This window comes from Scyliorhinus torazame, chromosome 5 (assembly GCF_047496885.1).
Source record: "Scyliorhinus torazame isolate Kashiwa2021f chromosome 5, sScyTor2.1, whole genome shotgun sequence".
In the NCBI taxonomy this organism is placed as follows: Eukaryota; Metazoa; Chordata; class Chondrichthyes; order Carcharhiniformes; family Scyliorhinidae; genus Scyliorhinus; species Scyliorhinus torazame.
The window spans coordinates 327,455,061-327,479,503 of record NC_092711.1 but is presented as its reverse complement, the minus strand read 5'-3'; the positions used below and the strand labels follow the sequence as shown (position 1 = coordinate 327,479,503).

The 24,443-nt window shown below is 43.7% G+C and overlaps 1 protein-coding gene across 1 annotated transcript in view; it reads right to left on the bottom strand.

Annotated features, from left to right (window-relative positions):
* adgrg4a (adhesion G protein-coupled receptor G4a) overlaps positions 1-24,443 on the bottom strand; it is a 721,014-nt gene that overhangs the window by 445,296 nt on the left and 251,275 nt on the right. Inside the window, exon 9 of the mRNA XM_072501541.1 lies at positions 11,737-11,858. Coding sequence (XP_072357642.1) covers positions 11,737-11,858 — 122 coding nt within the window. The remainder of the gene's footprint in view (positions 1-11,736; positions 11,859-24,443) is intronic.

The following is a 24,443-nucleotide window of genomic DNA, read 5'->3' as shown; positions in this document are numbered from 1 at the left end:
AGATAGTGAATGAGTGAGTGTGAGTGAGTGAGTGTGAGTGAGAGACTGAGTGAGTGAGTGAGTGAGTGAATGAGTGAGTGTGAGTGAGTGAGTGTGAGTGAGTCAGTGTGAGTGAGTGAGTGAGAGACTGAGTGAGTGAGTGAGTGAGTGAATGAGTGAGTGTGAGTGAGTCAGTGTGAGTGAGATAGTGAATGAGTGAGTCTGAGTGAGTGAGTGTGAGTGAGAGACTGAGTGAGTGAGTGAGTGAGTGAGTGAATGAGTGAGTGTGAGTGAGTGAGTGTGAGTGAGTCAGTGTGAGTGAGTGAGTGAGTGTGAGTGAGTGAGTGAGTGTGAGTGAGTGAGTGTGAGTGAGTCAGTGTGAGTGAGATAGTGAATGAGTGAGTGTGAGTGAGTGAGTGTGAGTGAGTCAGTGTGAGTGAGTGAGTGAGTGAGTGAATGAGTGAGTGTGAGTGAGTGAGTCAGTCAGTGTGAGTGAGTGAGTGAGTGTGAGTGAGTGAGTGAGTGTGAGTGAGTGAGTGAGTGTGAGTGAGTCAGTGTGAGTGAGTGAGTGAATGAGTGAGTGTGAGTGAGTCAGTGTGAGTGAGTCAGTGTGAGTGAGTGAGTGAGTGAGTGAATGAGTGAGTGTGAGTGAGTGAGTGTGAGTGAGTCAGTGTGAGTGAGTGAGTGAGTGAGTGAATGAGTGAGTCAGTATGAGTGAGTGAGTGAGTGTGAGTGAGTGAGTGTGAGTGAGTGAGTGAGTGTGAGTGAGTCAGTGTGAGTGAGTGAGTGAGTCAGTGTGAGTGAGTGAGTGTGAGTGAGTGAGTGAGTCAGTGTGAGTGAGTGAGTGTGAGTGAGTGAGTGAGTCAGTGTGAGTGAGTGAGTGAGTCAGTGTGAGTGAGTCAGTGAGTCAGTGTGAGTGAGTGAGTGTGAGTGAGTGACTGAGTGAGTGTGAGTGAGTGAGTGTGAGTGTGAGTGAGTGAGTGAATGAGTGAGTGTGAGTGAGTGAGTGTGAGTGAGTGAGTGAGTCAGTGTGAGAGTGAGTGAGTGTGTGTGAGTGAGTGTGAGTGAGTGAGTGTGAGTGAGTGAGTGAGTGTGAGTGAGTGAGTGAGTGTGAGTGAGTGAGTGTGAGTGAGTGAGTGTGAGTGAGTGAGTGAGTGTGAGTGAGTGAGTGAGTGTGAGTGAGTGAGTGAGTCAGTGTGAGTGAGTCAGTGTGAGTGAGTGAGTGAGCGAGTGAGTCAGTGAGTCAGTGTGAGTGAGTGAGAGTGAGTGAGTGTGAGTGAGTCAGTGTGAGTGAGTGAGTGAGTGAGTGAATGAGTGAGTGTGAGTGAGTGAGTGTGAGTGAGTCAGTGTGAGTGAGTGAGTGAGTGAGTGTGAGTGAGTGAGTGAGTGTGAGTGAGTGAGACAGTGTGAGTGAGTGAGTGAGTGAGTGAGTGTGAGTGAGTGAGTGAGTGAGTGTGAGTGAGTGAGTGTGAGTGAGTCAGTGTGAGTGAGTGAGTGAGTGAGTGAATGAGTGAGTGTGAGTGAGTGAGTGTGAGTGAGTCAGTGTGAGTGAGTGAGTGAGTGAGTGAGTGAATGAGTGAGTGTGAGTGAGTGAGTGTGAGTGAGTCAGTGTGAATGAGTGAGTGTGAGTGAGTCAGTGTGAGTGAGTGAGTGAGTGAGTGAATGAGTGAGTGTGAGTGAGTGAGTGTGAGTGAGTCAGTGTGAGTGAGTGAGTGTGAGTGAGTGAGTGAGTGTGAGTGAGTCAGTGTGAGTGAGTCAGTGTGAGTGAGTGAGTGAGTGTGAGTGAGTCAGTGTGAGTGAGTGAGTGTGAGTGAGTGAGTGAGTGAGTGAATGAGTGAGTGTGAGTGAGTGAGTCAGTCAGTGTGAGTGAGTGAGTGTGAGTGAGTGAGTGAGTCAGTCAGTCAGTGTGAGTGAGTGAGTGAGTGTGAGTGAGTCAGTGTGAGTGAGTGAGTGAGTGTGAGTGAGTCAGTGTGAGTGAATGAGTGAGTGAGTGAGGGAATGAGTGAGTGTGAGTGAGTGAGTGTGAGTGAGTGAGTGAGTGAGTCAGTCAGTGTGAGTGAGTGAGTGAGTGTGAGTGAGTCAGTGTGAGTGAGTGAGTGAGTGTGAGTGAGTCAGTGTGAGTGAGTGAGTGAGTGAGTGTGAGTGAGTGAGTGAGTGAGTGAGTGAATGAGTGAGTGTGAGTGAGTGAGTCAGTCAGTGTGAGTGAGTGAGTGAGTGTGAGTGAGTCAGTGTGAGTGAGTGAGTGAGTGTGAGTGAGTCAGTGTGAGTGAATGAGTGAGTGAGTGAGGGAATGAGTGAGTGTGAGTGAGTGAGTGTGAGTGAGTCAGTGTGAGTGAGTGAGTGAGTGTGAGTGAGTGAGTGAGTGTGAGTGAGTCAGTGAGAGTGAGTGAGTGAGAGTGAGTGAGTGAGTGAGTGAGTGAGTGAGTGAATGAGTGAGTGTGAGTGAGTCAGTGTGAGTGAGTGAGTGTGAGTGAGTGTGAGTGAGTGAGTGAGTGAGTGAATCAGTGTGAGTGAGTGAGTGTGAGTGAGTGAGTGAGTGTGAGTGAGTCAGTGTGAGTGAGTGAGTGAGTGAGAGTGAGTCAGTGTGAGTGAGTGAGTGAGTGAGTGAGTGAGTGTGAGTGAGTGAGTGAGTGAGTGAATGAGTGAGTGTGAGTGAGTGAGTGAGTCAGTCAGTGTGAGTGAGTGAGTGTGAGTGAGTGAGTGAGTGTGAGTGAGTCAGTGTGAGTGAATCAGTGTGAGTGAGTGAGTGAGTGTGAGTGAGTCAGTGTGAGTGAGTGAGTGAGTGTGAGTGAGTGAGTGAGTGTGAGTGAGTGAGTGAGTGAGTGAATGAGTGAGTGTGAGTGAGTGAGTCAGTCAGTGTGAGTGAGTGAGTGTGAGTGAGTGAGTGTGAGTGAGTGAGTGAGTGTGAGTGAGTGAGTGAGTGAGTGAATGAGTGAGTGTGAGTGAGTGAGTCAGTCAGTGTGAGTGAGTGAGTGTGAGTGAGTGAGTGTGAGTGAGTGAGTGAGTTTGAGTGAGTCAGTGTGAGTGAGTCAGTGTGAGTGAGTGAGTGAGTGTGAGTGAGTGAGTGTGAGTGAGTCAGTGTGAGTGAGTGAGTGAGTGTGAGTGAGTCAGTGTGAGTGAGTGAGTGAGTGTGTGAGTGAGTGAGTGAGTGAATGAGTGAGTGTGAGTGAGTGAGTCAGTCAGTGTGAGTCAGTCAGTGTGAGTGAGTGAGTGAGTGTGAGTGAGTCAGTGTGATTGAGTGAGTGAGTGTGAGTGAGTCAGTGTGAGTGAATGAGTGAGTGAGTGAGGGAATGAGTGAGTGTGAGTGAGTGAGTGTGAGTGAGTGAGTCAGTGTGAGTGAGTGAGTGTGAGTGAGTGAGTGAGAGTGAGTCAGTGTGAGTGAGTCAGTGTGAGTGAGTGAGTGAGTGTGAGTGAGTCAGTGTGAGTGAGTGAGTGAGTGTGAGTGAGTCAGTGTGAGTGAGTGAGTGAGTGTGAGTGAGTGATTGAGTGAGTGAGTGAGTGAATGAGTGAGTGTGAGTGAGTGAGTCAGTCAGTGTGAGTGAGTGAGTCAGTCAGTCAGTGTGAGTGAGTGAGTGAGTGTGAGTGAGTCAGTGTGAGTGAGTGAGTGAGTGTGAGTGAGTCAGTGTGAGTGAATGAGTGAGTGAGTGAGGGAATGAGTGAGTGTGAGTGAGTGAGTGTGAGTGAGTCAGTGTGAGTGAGTGAGTGAGTGTGAGTGAGTGAGTGAGTGTGAGTGAGTCAGTGTGAGTGAGTGAGTGAGAGTGAGTGAGTGAGTGAGTGAATGAGTGAGTGTGAGTGAGTGAGAGTGAGTGAGTCAGTGTGAGTGAGTGAGTGAGTGTGAGTGAGTCAGTGTGAGTGAGTGAGTGAGTGTGAGTGAGTGAGTGAGTGTGAGTGAGTCAGTGTGAGTGAGTGAGTGAGAGTGAGTGAGTGAGTGAGTGAGTGAGTGAATGAGTGAGTGTGAGTGAGTGAGAGTGAGTGAGTCAGTGTGTGTGAGTGAGTGAGTGAGAGTGAGTCAGTGTGAGTGAGTGAGTGAGTGAGAGTGAGTCAGTGTGAGTGAGTGAGTGAGTGAGTGTGAGTGAGTGAGTGAGTGAGTGAATGAGTGAGTGAGTGAGTCAGTGTGAGTGAGTGAGTGAGTGAGTGTGAGTGAGTGAGTGAGAGTGAGTGAGTGAGTGAGTGAGTGAATGAGTGAGTGTGAGTGAGTGAGAGTGAGTGAGTGAGTGAGAGTGAGTGAGTGAGTGAGTGAATGAGTGAGTGTGAGTGAGTGAGTGTGAGTGAGTGTGAGTGAGTGAGTGAGTGAGTGAATGAGTGAGTGAGTCAGTCAGTGTGAGTGAGTGAGTGAGTGAGTGTGAGTGAGTGAGTGAGAGTGAGTGAGTGAGTGAGTGAGTGAATGAGTGAGTGTGAGTGAGTGAGAGTGAGTGTGAGTGAGTGAGTGAGTGTGAGTGAGTGAGTGAGACAGTGTGAGTCAGTGTGAGTGAGTGAGTGAGTGAGTGAGTAAGTCAGTGTGAGTGAGTGAGTGAGTGTGAGTGAGTCAGTGTGAGTGAGTGAGTGAGTGTGAATGAGTCAGTGTGAGTGAGTGAGTGAGTGAGAGTGAGTCAGTGTGAGTGAGTGAGTGAGTGAGTGTGAGTGAGTGAGTGAGTGAGTGAATGAGTGAGTGTGAGTGAGTGAGTCAGTCAGTGTGAGTGAGTGAGTGAGTGAGTGTGAGTGAGTGAGTGAGAGTGAGTGAGTGAGTGAGTGAGTGAATGAGTGAGTGTGAGTGAGTGAGAGTGAGTGAGTCAGTGTGAGTGAGTGAGTGAGTGTGAGTGAGTCAGTGTGAGTGAGTGAGTGAGTGTGAGTGAGTGAGTGAGTGTGAGTGAGTCAGTGTGAGTGAGTGAGTGAGAGTGAGTGAGTGAGTGAGTGAGTGAATGAGTGAGTGTGAGTGAGTGAGAGTGAGTGAGTCAGTGTGTGTGAGTGAGTGAGTGTGAGTGAGTCAGTGTGAGTGAGTGAGTGAGTGAGAGTGAGTCAGTGTGAGTGAGTGAGTGAGTGAGTGTGAGTGAGTCAGTGTGAGTGAGTGAGTGAGTGAATGAGTGAGTGTGAGTGAGTGAGTCAGTCAGTGTGAGTGAGTGAGTGAGTGAGTGAGTGTGAGTGAGTTAGTGTGAGTGAGTGAGTGAGTGTGTGTGAGTGAGTGAGTGAGTGTGAGTGAGTGAGTGTGAGTGTGTGAGTGAGTGAGTGTGAGTGAGTGAGTGAGTGTGAGTGAGTCAGTCAGTCAGTGTGAGTGAGTGAGTGAGTGTGAGTGAGTGAGTGAGTGAGTGTGAGTGAGTGAGTGTGAGTGTGTGAGTGAGTGAGTGTGAGTGAGTGAGTGAGTGAGTGTGAGTTAGTGAGTGTGAGTGAGTGAGTGAGTCAGTGTGAGTGAGTGAGTCAGTGTGAGTGAGTGAGTGAGTGAGTGTGAGTGAGTGAGTGAGTGAGTGTGAGTGAGTGAGTGTGAGTGAGTTAGTGTGAGTGAGTGAGTGAGTGTGAGTGAGTGAGTGAGTGAGTGAATGAGTGAATGTGAGTGAGTCAGTCAGTCAGTGTGAGTGAGTGAGTGAGTGTGAGTGAGTGAGTGAGTGAGTGTGAGTGAGTGAGTGTGAGTGTGTGAGTGTGAGTGAGTGAGTGAGTGAGTGCGAGTTAGTGAGTGTGAGTGAGTGAGTGAGTCTGTGTGAGTGAGTGAGTCAGTGTGAGTGAGTGAGTGTGAGTGAGTGAGTGAGTGAGAATGTGAGTGAGTGAGAGAGTTAGTGCGTGAATGAGCGAGTGAGAGCGTGAGTGAGTGAGGGTGTGTGTGAGAGCGAGTGAATGGGTGTGAGTGTGACTAAGTGAATGAGAGTGAGTGCTTGAGAATGAGTGAGTGTGAATTAGAGTGAGTCAGTGTGTGAGAGTGAAAGTGAGTGAGTGTGTGTGAGTGAGTCAGTGTGAGTGAATGAGAGCATGAGGGAGTGTGTGTGAGTGAGTGAGTTTGTGAGTGTGAGTGAGTCAGTGTGAGTGAGTGAGTCAGTGAGTAGGAGTGAGTGGGTGTGTGAGTGAGTGAGTGGGTGAGTGAGTGAGTGTGAATGGGAGTGAGTGAGTGAGTGAGAGTGAGAGTGAGTGAGAGAGTGTGAGTGAGAGTGACTGACCGAGTGAGAGTGAATGAGAGTGAGTGAGAGAGTGAGTGAGTGTGAGTGAGAGTGAGTGGATGACAATGAGAATGAGTGAGTGAGAGAGTAAGTGAGCGTGTGAGAGCATGTGTAAGTGAGTGAGTGCATGTGTGTGTGAGTTAGTGAGTGAGTCAGAGTGTGAGTGTGAGTGAGTGTGGTAGTGTGGGTGGGTGTGTGAGTGAGTGTGAGTGAGTGAGTGAGTGAGAGTGAGTGAGTGAGTGTGAGTGAGTGAGCGAGTGTGGGTGAGTGACTGTGTGTGAGTGAGTGAGAGTGAGTGAGTGAGAGTGAGTGAGTGAGTGAGTGAGAGTGAGTGAGTGAGTGAGAGTGAGTGAGTGAGTGAGTGAGGGGGTGAGTGTGTGAGTGAGTGAGCGTATGAGTGAGTGTGTGTGAGCGAGTGTGATAGAGTGTGAGTGAGTGTGAGAGAGTGCGAGTGAGGATGAGAGAGTGTGAGGGTGTGAGTGAGTGTGAGTGTGTGTGAGGGTGTGAGTGTGAGAGAGTGTGAGTGAGTGTGAGAGTGTGTGAGTGAATGTGAGTGAATGTGAGAGATTGGGAGTGAGTGTGAGTGAGTGAGAGTGTGAGAGAGTGTGAGTGAGTGTGAGTGTGAGAGTTTGAGTGTGTGAGAGAGTGTGAGTGAGTGTGAGCGAGTGTGAGCGAGTCTGAGGGTTTGAGTGAGTGTGAGGGTGTGAGTGTGAGTGTGTGTGAGTATGCGAAAGTGTAAGTGAGTGAGTGTGAGGGTGTGAATGAGTGTGAGTGAGTGTGAGAGAGTGAGAGAGAGTTTAAGTGAGTGTGAGTGAGTGTGAGTGAGTGTGAGTGTGAGGGTCTGAGTGTGTGTGAGTGTGAGAGAGTGTGAGTGAGTCTGAAGGTTTGAGTGAGTGTAAGGGTGTGAGTGTGTGTGAGTATGAGAGAACGTAAGTGAGTGAGTGTGAGGGTGTGAGTGAGTGTGAGTGAGTGTGAGAGAGTGTAAGTGAGTGAATGTGAGGGTGTGGGTGAGTGTGAGTGAGTGTGAGAGAGTGTGAGAGAGTGTGAGTGAGGGTGAGGGTGTGAGTGAGTGTGAGAGTGTGTGAGTGAATGTGAGTGAATGTGAGCGATTGTGAGTGAGTGTGAGAGAGAGTGTGAGTGAGTGTGAGAGAGGATGAAAGTGTGTGAGTGAATGTGACTGAGTGTGAGAGAGTGTGAGTGAGTGTGAGAGAGTGCGAGTTAGGATGAGAGTGTGAGGGTGTGAGTGAGTGTGTGTGAGGGTGTGAGTGTGAGAGAGTGTGAGTGAGTGTGAGAGTGTGTGAGTGAATGTGAGAGATTGTGAGTGAGCGTGAGTGAGTGTGAGAGAGTGAGAGAGAGTGTAAGTGAGTGTGAGAGAGTGTGAGTGAGTGTGAGTGTGAAGGTTTGAGTGTGTGAGAGAGTGTGAGCGAGTGTGAGCGAGTCTGAGGGTTTGAGTGAGTGTGAGGGTGTGAGTGTGAGTGTGTGTGAGTATGAGAAAGTGTAAGTGAGTGAGTGTGAGGGTGTGAATGAGTGTGAGTGAGTGTTAGAGAGTGAGAGAGAGTTTAAGTGAGTGTGAGTGAGTGTGTGTGAGTGTGAGGGGTTGAGTGTGTGTGAGTGTGAGAGAGTGTGAGTTAGTCTGAAGGTTTGAGTGAGTGTGAGGGTATGAGTGAGAGTGTGTGTGAGTATGAGAGAGTGTAAGTGAGTGAGTGTGAGGGTGTGAGTGAGTGTGAGTGAGTGTGAGAGAGCGAGAGAGAGTGTAAGTGAGTGAATGTGAGGGTGTGGGTGAGTGTGAGTGAGTGTGAGAGAGTGTGAGTGAGTGTGAGAGAGTGCGAGTGAGGGTGAGGGTGTGAGTGTGAGAGTGTGTGCGTGAATGTGAGTGAGTGAGAGATTGTGAGTGAGTGTGAGAGAGAGTGTAAGTGAGTGTGAGTGAGTGTAAGAGAGTGTGAGAGAGTGTGAGAGAGTATGAGTGAGTGTGAGTGTGAGGGTTTGCGTGTGTGTGAGAGAGTGTGAGTGTGAGCGAGTGTGAGCGAGTCTGAGGGTTTCAGTGAGTGTGAGGGTGTTTGTGTGTGAGTATGAGAAAGTGTAAGTGAGTGAGTGTGAGGGTGTGAATGAGCGTGAGTGAGTGTGAGAGAGTGAGAGAGAGTTTAAGTGAGTGTGAATGAGTGTGAGTGAGTGTGAGGGTTTGAGTGTGTGAGTGAGAGAGAGTGTGAGTGAGTCTGAAGGTTTGAGTGAGTGAGAGGGTGTGAGTGTGTGTGAGTATAAGAAAGTGTAAGTGAGTGAGTGTGAGGGTGTGAGTGAGTGTGAGAGAATGAGAGAGAGTGTGAGAGAGTGTGAGTGAGTGTGAGAGTGTGAGTGAGTGAGAGAGTGTGACAGAGGGTGAGTGAGTGTGAGTGAGTGTGAGTGAGTGTGAGAGAGTGTGACAGAGTGAGTGTGAGTGAGTGTGAGTGAGAGAGTGTGACAGAGTGAGTGTGAGTGAGTGTGAGTGAGTGTGAGAGAGTGTGACAGAGTGAGTGTGAGTGAGTGTGAGAGAGTGTGACTGAGAGAGTGTGACAGAGTGAGTGTGAGTGAGTGTGAGTGAGTGTGAGTGAGTGTGAGAGAGTGTGACAGAGTGAGTGTGAGTGAGTGTGATTGAGTGTGAGAGAGTGTGACAGAGTGAGTGTGAGTGAGTGTGAGTGAGTGTGACAGAGTGAGTGTGAGTGAGTGTGAGTGAGTGTGAGAGAGTGTGACAGAGTGAGTGTGAGTGAGTGTGACAGAGTGAGTGTGAGAGAGTGTGAGTGAGTGTGAGAGAGTGCTCGCACATGTATTTTCTCCTTTATGATTTTCTTTTCTTCCTGACTTTCCTGTTAAGTGAAATTCAAAGTTATTTCAGGCATCAAATATAATCAAATATTGTCAAATATTGTCAAATATAGTCAAATATAATCACAATTAATCTGTTAAAGTCAAATATCATCAAATATTGTCAAATATGATCAAATATAAACAAATTAGTCAAATAGAATCAAATATAATCAAATATAATCAAATATAATCGAATATAATCAAATATAGTCAAATATAATCAAATATAATCAAATATAGTCAAATTTAGTCAAATATAGTGAAATATAATCAAATATAGTCAAATATAGTCAAATATAATCAGTTATAGTCATATATAGACAAATATAATCAAATGTAGTCAAATATAATCAGTTATAGTCAAATATAGACAAATATAATCAAATATAGTCAAATATAATCAAATATAATCAGTTATAGTCAAATATAATCAAATATAATCTGTTATAGTCAAATATAATCAAATATAGTCAAATATAATCAAATATAGTCAAATATAATCACAATTAATCTGTTAAAGTCAAATATCATCAAATATTGTCAAATATGATCAAATATAAACAAATTAGTCAAATAGAATCAAATATAATCAAATATAATCAAATATAATCGAATATAATCAAATATAGTCAAATATAATCAAATATAATCAAATATAGTCAAATTTAGTCAAATATAGTGAAATATAATCAAATATAGTCAAATATAGTCAAATATAATCAGTTATAGTCAAATATAGACAAATATAATCAAATGTAGTCAAATATAATCAGTTATAGTCAAATATAGACAAATATAATCAAATATAGTCAAATATAATCAAATATAATCAGTTATAGTCAAATATAATCAAATATAATCTGTTATAGTCAAATATAATCAAATATAGTCAAATATAATCAAATATAATCAAATATAGTCAGATATAGTCAGATATAATCAAATATAATCAGTTATAGTCAAATATAATCAAATATAATCTGTTATAGTCAAATATAATCAAATATAGTCAAATATAGTCAAATATAGTCAAATATAGTCAAATATAATCAAATATAATGAAATATAATCAAATAGTCAGTTATAGTCAAATATAATCAAATATAATCAAAAATAGTCAAATATAATCAAATATAATCAAATATAGTCAAATGTAATCAAATATAGTCAAATATAATCAAATATAATGAAATATAATCAAATAGTCAGTTATAGTCAAATATAATCAAATATAATCAAAAATAGTCAAATATAATCAAATATAATCAAATATAGTCAAATGTAATCAAATATAATCAAATATAGTCAAATATAATCAAATATAATCAAATATAGTCAAATTTAATCAAATATAATCAAATATAGTCAAATATAATCAAATATAATCAAATATAGTCAAATATAGTGAAATATAATCACATATAGTCAAATATAGTCAAATGTAGTCAAATATAATCAGTTATAGTCAAATATAGACAAATATAATCAAATATAATCAGTTATAGTCAAATATAATCAAATATAATCTGTTATAGTCAAATATAATCAAATATAGTCAAATATAATCAAATATAATCAAATATAGTCAGATATAGTCAAATATAATCAAATATAATCAGTTATAGTCAAATATAATCAAATATAATCTGTTATAGTCAAATATAATCAAATATAATCAAATATAGTCACATATAGTCAAATATAGTCAAATATAATCAAATATAATCAAATATGGTCAAATGTAATCAAATATAGTCAAATATGGTCAGATATAGTCAGATGTAGTCAGATGTAGTCAGATATAGTCAGATATAGTCAAATATAGTCAGATATAGTCAGATATAATCAAATATAGTCAGATATAATCAAATATGGTCAAATGTAATCAAATATAGTCAGATATGGTCAGATGTAGTCAGATGTAGTCAGATGTAGTCAGATGTAGTCAGATATAGTCAGATATAGTCAGATATAATCGAATATAGTCAGATATAGTCAGATATAATCAAATATAGTCAGATATAGTCAAATATGGTCAAATGTAATCAAATATAGTCAGATATGGTCAGATGTAGTCAGATGTAGTCAGATGTAGTCAGATGTAGTCAGATATAGTCAGATATAGTCAGATATAATCAAATATAGTCAGATATAATCAAATATAGTCAGATATAGTCAGATATAGTCAGATATAATCAGATATAGTCAGATGTAATCAAATATAATAAGTTATAGTCAGATATAGTCAGATATAGTCAGGTATAGTCAGATATAGTCAGATATAATCAAATATAGTCAGATATAATCAAATATAATAAGTTATAGTCAGATATAGTCAGATATAGTCAGATATAGACAAATATAGAAAAATATAGTCAAATATAAGCAAATATAATCAAATATAGTCAAATATAATCAAATATAATGAAATCTAATCAAATATAATCACATATAATACAAATATAGTCAAATATAACCAGTTATAGTCAAATATAATCAAATATAGTCAAATATAGTCAAATATAATCAAATATAGTCAAATATAATCAAATATAGTGAAATCTAATCAAATATAATCACATATAATACAAATATAGTCAAATATAACCAGTTATAGTCAAATATAATCAAATATAGTCAAATATAATGAAATATAGTCAAATGTAATCAAATATAATCCGTTGCATATTTTGTTGATTCTGTCTCGGGTCTGTTTAGGACAGAATTATTTCACTGTCACTATCGTCCTACCGATCTGTCACTGAAAACAGATTCCCGCAGACTACACGTAACTACTTACTCAAAAGCCAGATATGTCAGTAAAATCATGCCGAGGAACAGGGCAGAAACTCCACATCCGATGTAGGTGATGATAGTGAGAATCCACTGATTAACGGGATCAGTTGACCTTCTGGAGATATCCTGAGAAGGGAGAGTTTGTGAGGCCGGAAGCATATACAAGACGGAATAGGTCCGGCCGGAATACCGCCCTATCCCCATTCCCCACGGAACTTTGGCAAAAACAACTGCCTGATTGGCTGGATTTCTGACTCCAAATCAATAAAATCTATTGGACAGATGCTAAAAGTAACCAGAATGACCTTTATCACAGAGCATTGAAGGGGAGTGGGTGTTGCTTCACCGGTACACAGCTCCTCTTACACCCCCATCTGGAGGAACACTGTTCAGTTGTAGCTCTCAGGAAGGAGAGATTGACTTTGGAAAGGGCACAGGATCAAGCGATACAAACAGGACAAAGGGATTCAATCATGAAGACAGGTTTATTAGCTTGTGTTCCCTCAAGTATAGTTGAAGGGTGATCCAATTAAGATACCTAAACTGATAAAAAGGTGGAGAGAGAGAATAATTCCATTGTGTCCAGAGCAAAGGGGCATAACATTTGAGGCAATTTCACACAGTGGAAATCTTCAACTCTCTCCTGGGCTGGGGTCAACATTGAGATTGATACATTAGTCATATGGGATATGGAGTGGAGTTGATCCAATGTCATGGAGACATGGTTCTCCATGTTGTAATTTGATGCTTTGAACAGGCTGATCAGCGACTGAGTGAAAGTTGAGAGAGGATTGGGAGGAATATGCAACAAGTGAGTTCATGCTTCAAGCACGCAGACCGAGGTGAAACCGGTTATAGATTCCTCTAACTTTAATGTGGGATTAGCTGTGTTCACTCGGTAAGTGTGGGATTAGCTGTGTTCACTCGGCAAATGTGGATTAACTGTGTACACTCGGTAAATGTGGATCAGCTGTGTTCATTCGGTAAGTGTGGGATTAACTGTGTTCACTCGGTAAACGTGGATTAGCTGTGTTCACTCGGTAAACGTGGATTAGCTGTGTTCACTCGGTAAACGTGGATTAAATGTGGTCACTCGGTAAATGTGGATCAGCTGTGCTCACTCAGTAAATGTGGATTAGCTGTGTTCACTCGGTAAATGTGGATTAGCTGTGTTCACTCGGTAAGTGTGGATTAGCTGTGGTCACTCGGTAAATGTGGATTAGCTGTGTTCACTCGGTAAATGTGGGACCAGCTGTGTTCACTCGGAAGTGTGGGATTAACTCTGTTCACTCGGTAAATGTGGATTAACTGTGTTCACTCGGGAAATGTGGGATTCGCTGTGTTCACTCGGTAAATGTGGGACTAGCTGTGTTCACTCGGTAAGTGTGGGATTAACTCCGTTCACTCGGTAAATGTGGATTAACTGTGTTCACTCAGTAAATGTGTATTAACTGTGTTCACTTGGTAAATGTGGGATTAGCTGTGTTCACTCGGTAAGTGTGGATTAAATATGTTCACTCGGTAAAGGTGGATTAGCTGTGTTCACTCGGTAAATGTGGGATTAGCTGTGTTCACTCAGTAAATGTGGGATTAGCTGTGTTCACTCGGTAAGTGTGGGATTAGCTGTGTACACTCGGTAAGTGTGGGATTGGCTGTGTACACTCGGTAAGTGTGGATTAGCTGTGTTCACTCGGTAAATGTGGGATTAGCTGTGTTCACTCGGTAAGTGTGGAATTAGCTGTGTTCACTCAGTAAGAGTGGATTAGCTGTGTTCACTCGGTAAGTGTGGGATTAGCTGTGTTCGCTCAGTAAATGTGGGATTAGCTGTGTTCACTCGGTAAAAGTGGGATTAGCTGTGTTCACTCGGTAAGTGTGGATTAGCTGTGTACACTCGGTAAGTGTGGGATTAGCTGTGTTCACTCGGTAAGTGTGGGATTAGCTGTGTTCGCTCAGTAAATGTAGGATTAACTGTGTTCACTCAGTGAATGTGGATTAGCTGTGTTCACTCGGTGAATGGGGATTAGCTGTGTACACTCGGTAAATGTGGATTAGCTGTGTTCACTCGGTAAATGTGGGATTAGCTGTGGTCACTCGGTAAGTGTGGGATTAACTGCGTTCACTCGGTACATGTGGATTAACTGTGTACACTCGGTAAATGTGGATCAGCTGTGTTCATTCGGTAAGTGTGGGATTAACTGTGTTCACTCGGTAAATGTGGATCAGCTGTGTTCACTCGGTAAACGTGGATTAGCTGTGTTCACTCGGTAAACGTGGATTACCTGTGGTCACTCGGTAAGTGTGGGATTAACTGTGTTCACTCAGTAAATGTGGATCAGCTGTGTTCACTCGGTAAACGTGGATTAGCTGTGTTCACTCGGTAAATGTGGGATTAGCTGTGGTCACTCGGTAAGTGTGGGATTAACTGCGTTCACTCGGTACATGTGGATTAACTGTGTACACTCGGTAAATGTGGATCAGCTGTGTTCATTCGGTAAGTGTGGGATTAACTGTGTTCACTCGGTGAATGGGGATTAGCTGTGTACACTCGGTAAATGTGGATTAGCTGTGTTCACTCGGTAAATGTGGGATTAGCTGTGGTCACTCGGTAAGTGTGGGATTAACTGCGTTCACTCGGTACATGTGGATTAACTGTGTACACTCGGTAAATGTGGATCAGCTGTGTTCATTCGGTAAGTGTGGGATTAACTGTGTTCACTCGGTAAATGTGGATCAGCTGTGTTCACTCGGTAAACGTGGATTAGCTGTGTTCACTCGGTAAACGTGGATTACCTGTGGTCACTCGGTAAGTGTGGGATTAACTGTGTTCACTCAGTAAATGTGGATCAGCTGTGTTCACTCGGTAAACGTGGATTAGCTGTGTTCACTCGGTAAACGTGGATTAACTGTGGTCACTCGGTAAATGTGGATCAGCTGTGCTCACTCAGTAAATGTGGATTAGCTGTGTTCACTCGGTAAGTGTGGATTAGCTGTGGTCACTCGGTAAATGTGGATTAGCTGTGTTCACTCGGTAAATGTGGGACTAGCTGTGTTCACTCGGAAGTGTGGGATTAACTCTGTTCACTCGGTAAATGTGGATTAACTGTGTTCACTCAGAAAATGTGGATTAACTGTGTTCACTTGGTAAATGTGGGATTAGCTGTGTTCACTCGGTAAGTGTGGATTAAATATGTTCACTCGGTAAATGTGGATTAGCTGTGTTCACTCGGTAAATGTGGGATTAGCTCTGTTCACTCAGTAAATGTGGGATTAGCTGTGTTCACTCGGTAAGTGTGGATTAGCTGTGTTCACTCGGTAAGTGTGGGATTAGCTGTGTACACTCGGTAAATGTGGGATTGGCTGTGTACACTCGGTTAGTGTGGATTAGCTGTGTTCACTCGGTAAATGTGGGATTAGCTGTGTTCACTCGGTAAGTGTGGAATTAGCTGTGTTCACTCAGTAAGAGTGGATTAGCTGTGTTCACTCGGTAAGTTTGGGATTAGCTGTGTTCGCTCAGTAAATGTAGGATTAACTGTGTTCACTCAGTGAATGTGGATTAGCTGTGTTCACTCGGTGAATGGGGATTAGCTGTGTTCACTCCATAAGTGTGGATTAGCTGTGTACACTCGGTAAGTGTGGAATTAGCTGTGTTCACTCGGTAAGTGTGGGATTAGCTGTGTTCGCTCAGTAAATGTAGGATTAACTGTGTTCACTCAGTGAATGTGGATTAGCTGTGTTCACTCGGTGAATGGGGATTAGCTGTGTTCACTCCGTAAGTGTGGATTAGCTGTGTACACTCGGTAAATGTGGATTAGCTGTGTTCACGCGGTAAATGTGTTCACTCGGTAAGTGTGGGATTAGCTGTGTTCACTCGGTAAGTGTGGATTAGCTGTGTTCACTCGGTAAATGTGGGATTAGATGTGTTCACTCGGTAAATGTGGATTAGCTGTGTACACTCGGTAAATGTGGATTAGCTGTGTTCACTCGGTAAATGTGGGATTAGATGTGTTCACCCGGTAAATGTGGATTAGCTGTGTACACTCGGTAAATGTGGATTAGCTGTGTTCACTCGGTAAGTGTGGGATTAGCTGTGTTCACTCGGTAAGTGTGGGATTAGCTGTGTTCACTCGGTAAATGTGGATTAGCTGTGTTCACTCGGTGAGTGTGGGATTAGCTGTGTTCACTCGGTAAATGTGGATTAGCTCTGTACACTCGGTAAATGTGGATTAGCTGTGTTTACTCGGTAAGTGTGGGATTAGCTGTGTTCGCTGAGTAAGTGTGGATTAGCTGTGTACACTCGGTAAATGTGGATTAGCTGTGTTTACTCGGTAAATGTGGATTAGCTGTGTTTACTCGGTAAGTGTGGGATTAGCTGTGTTCGATCAGTAAGTGTGGGATTAGCTGTGTTCACTCGGTAAATGTGGATCAACTGTGTTCACTCGGTAAGTGTGGATTAGCTGTGTTTACTCGGTAAGTGTGGGATTATCTATGTTGACTCGGTAAATGTGGATTAACTGTGTTCACTCGGTAACTGTGGGATTAACTCTGTTCACTCGGTAAATGTGGATTAGCTGTGTTTACTCGGTAACTGTGGGATTAACTCTGTTCACTCGGTAACTGTGGGATTAGCTATGTTCACTCGGTAAATGTGGATTAACTATGTTCACTCGGTGAATGCGGATTAGCTGTGTTAACTCGGTAAATGTGGATTAACTATGTTCACTCGGTAAATGTGGATTAACTATGTTCACTCGGTGAATGCGGATTAGCTGTGTTAACTCGGTAAATGTGGATTAACTATGTTCACTCGGTAAATGTGGATTAGCTGTGTTCACTCGGTAAGCGTGGGATTAGCTGTGTTCACTCGGGAAATGTGGATTAGCTGTGTTCACTCGGTAAATGTGGATTAGCTGTGTTCCCTCGGTAAGTGTGGATTAGCTGTGTTCACTCGGTAAATGTGGGATTAGCTGTGTTCACTCGGTAAATGTGGATTAGCTGTGTTCACTAGGTAAGTGTGGGATTAGCTGTGTTCACTCGGTAAATGATTGAGTAGCTGTGTTAACTCGGTAAGTGTGGGATTAGCTGTGTTCACTCGGTAAATGTGGGATTAGCTGTGTTCTCTCGGTAAATGTGGATTAGCTGTGTTCCCTCGGTAAATGTGGGATTAGCTGTGTTCACTCGGTAAGTGTGGGATTAGCTGTGTTCACTCAGTAAATGTGGATTAGCTGTGTACACTCGGTAAGTGTGGGATTAGCTGTGTTCACTCGGTAAATGTGGGATTAGCTGTGTTCACTCGGTAAGTGTGGATTAGCTGTGTTCACTCGGTAAATGTGGATTAGCTGTGTTCACTCGATAAATGTGGGATTAGCTGTGTTCACTCGGTAAGTGTGGATTAGCTGTGTTCACTCGGTCAGTGTGGATTAGCTGTGTTCACTCGGTAAGTGTGGGATTAGCTGTGTTCACTCGGTAAATGTGGGATTAGCTGTGTTCACTCGGTAAATGTGGATTAGCTGTGTACACTCGGTAAGTGTGGGATTAGCTGTGTTCACTCGGTAAATGTGGGATTAGCTGTGTTCACTCGGTAAGTGTGGGGTTAGCTGTGTTCACTCGGTAAGTGTGGGATTAGCTGTGTTCACTCGGTAAGTGTGGGATTAGCTGTGTTCACTCGGTAAATGTGGGATTAGCTGTGTTCACTCGGTAAGTGTGGGATTAGCTGTGTTCACTCGGTAAATGTGGGATTAGCTGTGTTCACTCGGTAAGTGTGGATTAGCTGTGTTCGCTCGGTAAGTGTGGATCAACTGTGTTCACTCGGTAAGTGTGGATTAGCTGTGTTCACTCGGTAAGTGTGGATTTGCTGTGTTTACTCGGTAAGTGTGGGATTATCTATGTTGACTCGGTAAATGTGGATTAACTGTGTTCACTCGGTAACTGTGGGATTAACTCTGTTCACTCGGTAAATGTGGATTAGCTGTGTTTACTCGGTAACTGTGGGATTAACTCTGTTCACTCGGTAACTGTGGGATTAGCTATGTTCACTCGGTAAGTGTGGATTAGCTGTGTTCACTCGGTCAGTGTGGATTAGCTGTGTTCACTCGGTAAGTGTGGGATTAGCTGTGTTCACTCGGTAAATGTGGGATTAGCTGTGTTCACTCGGTAAATGTGGATTAGCTGTGTACACTCGGTAAGTGTGGGATTAGCTGTGTTCACTCGGTAAATGTGGGATTAGCTGTGTTCACTCGGTAAGTGTGGGATTAGCTGTGTTCACTCGGTAAGTGTGGGATTAGCTGTGTTCACTCGGTAAGTGTGGGATTAGCTGTGTTCACTCGGGAAATGTGGGATTAGCTGTGTTCACTCGGTAAGTGTGGGATTAGCTGTGTTCACTCGGTAAATGTGGGATTAGCTGTGTTCACTCGGTAAATGTGGATCAACTGTGTTCACTCGGTAAGTGTGGATTAGCTCTGTTTACTCGGTAAGTGTGGGATTATCTATGTTGACTCGGTAAATGTGGATTAACTGTGTTCACTCGGTAACTGTGGGATTAACTCTGTTCACTCGGTAAATGTGGATTAGCTGTGTTTACTCGGTAACTGTGGGATTAACTCTGTTCACTCGGTAACTGTGGGATTAGCTATGTTCACTCGGTAAATGTGGATTAACTGTGTTTACTCGGTAACTGTGGGATTAACTCTGTTCACTCGGTAAGTGTGGATTAGCTGTGTTTACTCGGTAAATGTGGATTAGCTGTGTTCATTTGGTAAATGTGGGATTAGCTGTGTTCACTCGGTAAATGTGGATTAACTATGTTCACTCGGTGAATGCGGATTAGCTGTGTTAACTCGGTAAATGTGGATTAACTATGTTAACTCGGTAAATGTGGATTAACTATGTTCACTCGGTGAATGCGGATTAGCTGTGTTAACTCGGTAAATGTGGATTAACTATGTTCACTCGGTAAATGTGGATTAGCTGTGTTCACTCGGTAAGCGTGGGATTAGCTGTGTTCACTCGGGAAATGTGGATTAGCTGTGTTCACTCGGTAAATGTGGATTAGCTGTGTTCCCTCGGTAAGTGTGGATTAGCTGTGTTCACTCAGTAAATGTGGGATTAGCTGTGTTCACTCGGTAAGTGTGGATTAGCTGTGTTCACTAGGTAAGTGTGGGATTAGCTGTGTTCACTCGGTAAATGATTGATTAGCTGTGTTAACTCGGTAAGTGTGGGATTAGCTGTGTTCACTCGGTAAATGTGGGATTAGCTGTGTTCACTCGGTAAATGTGGATTAGCTGTGTTCACTCGGTAAATGTGGGATTAGCTGTGTTCACTCGGTAAGTGTGGGATTACCTGTGTTCACTCAGTAAATGTGGATTAGCTGTGTACACTCGGTAAGTGTGGGATTAGCTGTGTTCACTCGGTAAATGTGGGATTAGCTGTGTTCACTCGGTAAGTGTGGATTAGCTGTGTTCACTCGGTAAATGTGGATTAGCTGTGTTCACTCGGTAAATGTGGGATTAGCTGTGTTCACTCGGTAAGTGTGGATTAGCTGTGTTCACTCGGTAAGTGTGGATTAGCTGTGTTCACTCGGTAAGTGTGGGATTAGCTGTGTTCACTCGGTAAATGTGGGATTAGCTGTGTTCACTCGGTAAGTGTGGGATTAGCTGTGTTCACTCGGTAAATGTGGATTAGCTGTGTACACTCGGTAAATGTGGGATTAGCTGTGTTCACTCGGTAAGTGTGGGATTAGTTGTGTTCACTCGATAAATGTGGGATTAGCTGTGTTCACTCGGTAAGTGTGGGATTAGCTGTGTTCACTCGGTAAGTGTGGGATTAGCTGTGTTCACTCGGTAAAAGTGGGATTAGCTGTGTTCACTCGGTAAGTGTGGATTAGCTGTGTTCACTCGGTAAGTGTGGATTAGCTGTGTACACTCGGTAAGTGTGGGATTAGCTGTGTTCACTCGGTAAATGTGGATTAGCTGTGTTCACTCGGTAAGTGTGGGATTAGCTGTGTACACTCGGTAAGTGTGGGATTAGCTGTGTTCACTCGGTAAGTGTGGGATTAGCTGTGTTCACTCGATAAGTGTGGATTAGCTGTGTTCACTCGGTAAGTGTGGGATTAGCTGTGTTCACTCGGTAAGTGTGGGATTAGCTGTGTTCACTCGGTAAGTGTGGGATTAGCTGTGTTCACTCGGTAAATGTGGGATTAGCTGTGTACACTCGGTAAGTGTGGGATTAGCTGTGTACACTCGGTAAGTGTGGGATTAGCTGTGTTCACTCGGTAAGTGTGGGATTAGCTGTGTTCACTCGGTAAGTGTGGGATTAGCTGTGTACACTCGGTAAATGTGGGATTAGCTGTGTTCACTTGTTAAATGTGGGATTAGCTGTGTTCACTCGGTAAATGTGGGATTAGCTGTGTTCACTCGGTAAGTGTGGATTAGCTGTGTACACTCGGTAAGTGTGGGATTAGCTGTGTTCACTCGGTAAATGTGGAATTAGCTGTGTTCACTCGGTAAGTGTGGATTAGCTGTGTTCACTCGGTAAATGTGGATTAGCTGTGTACACTCGGTAAATGTGGATTAGCTGTGTTCACTCGGTAAATGTGGATTAGCTGTGTTCACTCGGTAAGTGTGGGATTAGCTGTGTTCACTCGGTAAATGTGGATTAGATGTGTTCACTCGGTAAGTGTGGATTAGCTGTGTACACTCGGTAAGTGTGGGATTAGCTGTGTTCACTCGGTAAATGTGGAATTAGCTGTGTTCACTCGGTAAGTGTGGATTAGCTGTGTTCACTCGGTAAATGTGGATTAGCTGTGTACACTCGGTAAATGTGGATTAGCTGTGTTCACTCGGTAAATGTGGATTAGCTGTGTTCACTCGGTAAGTGTGGGATTAGCTGTGTTCACTCGGTAAATGTGGATTAGATGTGTTCACTCGGTAAGTGTGGGATTAGCTGTGTACACTCGGTAAGTGTGGATTAGCTGTGTTCACTCGGTAAATGTGGGACTAGCTGTGTTCACTCGGTAAATGTGGATTAGCTGTGTTCACTCGGTAAATGTGGGAATAGCTGTGTTCAATCGGTACATGTGGATTAACTGTGTTCACTCGGTAACTGTGGGATTAGCTGTGTACACTCGGTAAATGTGGGATTAGCTGTGTTCACTCGGTAAGTGTGGGATTAGCTGTGTACACTCGGTAAGTGTGGGATTAGCTGTGTTCACTCGGTAAATGTGGGATTAGCTGTGTTCACTCGGTAAATGTGGATTAACTGTGATCACTCGGTAAGTGTGGGATTAGCTGTGTTCACTCGGTAAGTGTGGGATTAGCTGTGTTCACTCTGTAAGTGTGGATTAGCTGTGTTTACTCGGTAAATGTGGATTAGCTGTGTACTCTCGGTAACTGTGGATTAGCTGTGTTCACTCGGTAAATGTGGATTAGCTGTGTTCACTCGGTAAATGTGGATTAGCTGTGTACACTCGGTAAATGTGGATTAGCTGTGTTCACTCGGTAATTGTGGGATTAGCTGTGTTCACTCGGTAAGTGTGGATGAGCTGTGTTCACTCGGTAAATGTGGATTAGCTGTGTACACTCGGTAAGTGTGGATTAGCTGTGTTCACTCGGAAAGTGTGGGATTAGCTGTGTTCACTCGGTAAGTGTGGGATTAGCTGTGTTCACTCGGTAAGTGTGGATTAGCTGTGTTCACTCGGTAAATGTAGGATTAGCTGTGTTCACTCGGGAAGTGTGGATTAGCTGTGTTCACTCGGTAAGTGTGGATTAGCTGTGTACACTCGGTAAGTGTGGATTAGCTGTGTTCACGCGGTAAATGTGGATTAGCTGTGTTCACTCGGTAAGTGTGGATTATCTGTGTACACTCGGTAAGTGTGGGATTAGCTGTGCTCACTCGGTAAATGTGGATTAGCTGTGTACACTCCGTAAGTGTGGGATTAGCTGTGCTCACTCGGTAAGTGTGGATTAGCTGTGTACACTCGGTAAGTGTGGATTAGCTGTGTTCACTCGGCAAGTGTGGATTAGCTGTGTACACTCGGTAAGTGTGGGATTAGCTGTGCTCACTCGGTAAATGTGGATTAGCTGTGTTCACTCGGTAAATGTGGATTAGCTGTGTACACTCGGTAAGTGTGGGATTAGCTGTGTTCACTCGGTAAATGTGGATAAGTTGTGTACACTCGGTAAGTGTGGATTAGCTGTGTTCACTCGGTAAATGTGGATTAGCTGTGTACACTCGGTAAGTGTGGGATTAGCTGTGTTCACTCGGTAAATGTGGATTAGCTGTGTTCACTCGGTATGTGTGGATTAGCTGTGTTCACTCGGTAAATGTGGATTAGCTGTGTTCACTCGGTAAGTGTGGATTAGCTGTGTTCACTCGGTAAATGTGGATTAGCTGTGTTCACTCGGTAAGTGTGGATTAGCTGTGTTCACTCGGTAAGTGTGGGATTAGCTGTGTTCACTCGGTAAGTGTGGGATCAGCTGTGTTCACTCGGTAAATGTGGATTAGCTGTGTTCACTCGGTAAATGTGGATTAGCTGTGTTCACTCGGTAAATGTGGATTAGCTGTGTACACTCGGTAAGTGTGGATTAGCTGTGTTCACTTGGTAAATGTGGATTCGCTGTGTTCACTCGGTAAGTGTGGATTAGCTGTGTTCACTCGGTAAGTGTGGATTAGCTGTGTACACTTGGTAAATGTGGATTAGCTGTGTTCACTCGGTAAGTGTGGATTAGCTGTGTTGACTCGGTAAGTGTGGATTAGCTGTGTTCACTCGGTAAGTGTGGATTAGCTGTGTTCACTCGGTAAGTGTGGATTCGCTGTGTTCACTCGGTAAGTGCGGGATTAGCTCTGTTCACTCGGTAAGTGTGGATTAGCTGTGTTCACTCGGTAAATGTGGATTAGCTGTGTTCACTCGCTAAATGTGGATTAGCTGTGTTCACTCGGTAAATGTGGATTAGCTGTGTTCACTCGGTAAGTGTGGGATTAGCTGTGTTCACTCGGTAAGTGTGGATTAGCTGTGTTCACTCAGTAAATGGGGATTAGCTGTGTTCACTCGGTAAATGTGGGTTAGCTGTGTTCACTCAGTAAGTGTGGATTAGCTGTGTTCACTCGGTAAGTGTGGGATTAGCTGTGCTCACTCGATAAGTGTGGGATTAGCTGTGTTCAATCGGTAAGTGTGGATTAGCTGTGTTCACTCAGTAAGTGTGGATTAGCTGTGTTCACTCGGTAAGTGTGGATTAGCTGTGTTCATTCGGTAAGTGCGGATTAGCTGTGTTCACTCGGTAAGTGTGGATTAGCTGTGTTCACTCGGTAAATGTGGATTAGCTGTGTTCACTCGGTAAATGTGGGATTAGCTGTGTTCACTCGGTAAGTGTGCATTAGTTGTGTTCACTCGGTAAGTGTGGATTAGCTGTGTTCACTCGGTAAATGTGGATTAGCTGTGTTCACTCGGTAAGTGTGGATTAGCTGTGTTCACTCGGTAAGTGTGGATTAGTTGTGTTCACTCGGTAAATGTGGATTAGCTGTGTTCACTCGGTAAATGTGGGTTAGCTGTGTTCACTCAGTAAGTGTGGATTAGCTGTGTTCACTCGGTAAGTGTGGATTAGCTGTGTTCACTCGGTAAGTGTGGATTAGCTGTGTTCACTCGGTAAGTGTGGATTAGCTGTGTTCACTCGGTTAATGTGGGATTAGCTGTGTTCACTCGGTAAGTGTGGGATTAGCTGTGTTCACTCCGTAAATGTGGATTAGCTGTGTTCACTCGGTAAGTGTGGATTCGCTGTGTTCACTCGGTAAATGTGGATTCACTGTGTTCAATCGGTAAATGTGGATTAGCTGTGTTCACTCGGTAAGTGTGGGATTAGCTGTGTTCACTCGGTAAGTGTGGATTCGCTGTGTTCACTCGGTAAGTGTGGATTCGCTGTGTTCACTCGGTAAGTGTGGATTCGCTGTGTTCACTCGGTAAATGTGGATTAGCTGTGTACACTCGGTAAGTGTGGGATTAGCTGTGTTCACTCGGTAAGTGTGGGATTAGCTGTGTTCACTCGGTAAATGTGGATTCGCTGTGTTCACTCGGTAAGTGTGGATTAGCTGTGTTCACTCGGTAAGTGTGGATTCGCTGTGTTCACTCGGTAAGTGTGGAATAGCTGTGTTCACTCGGTAAATGTGGATTCGCTGTGTTCACTCGGTAAGTGTGGATTAGCTGTGTTCACTCGGTAAGTGTGGATTCGCTGTGTTCACTCGGTAAGTGTGGATTAGCTGTGTTCACTCGGTAAATGTGGGATTAGCTGTGTTCACTCGCTAAGTGTGGATTAGCTGTGTTCACTCGGTAAGTGTGGATTAGCTGTGTTCACTCGGTAAGTGTGGATTAGCTGTGTTCACTCGGTAAGTGTGGATTAGCTGTGTACAGTCGGTAAGTGTGGATTAGCTGTGTTCACTCGGTAAGTGTGGATTAGCTGTGTACACTCGGTAAGTGTGGGATTAGCTGTGTTCACTCGGTAAATGTGGATTAGCTGTGTTCACTCGGTAAGTGTGGGATTAGCTGTGTACACTCGGTAAGTGTGGGATTAGCTGTGTTCACTCGGTAAATGTGGATTAGCTGTGTTCACTCGGTAAAATTGGGATTAGCTGTGTACACTCGGTAAATGTGGGATTAGCTGTGTTCACTCGGTAAGTGTGGATTAGCTGTGTTCACTCGGTAAGTGTGGGATTAGCTGTGTTCACTCG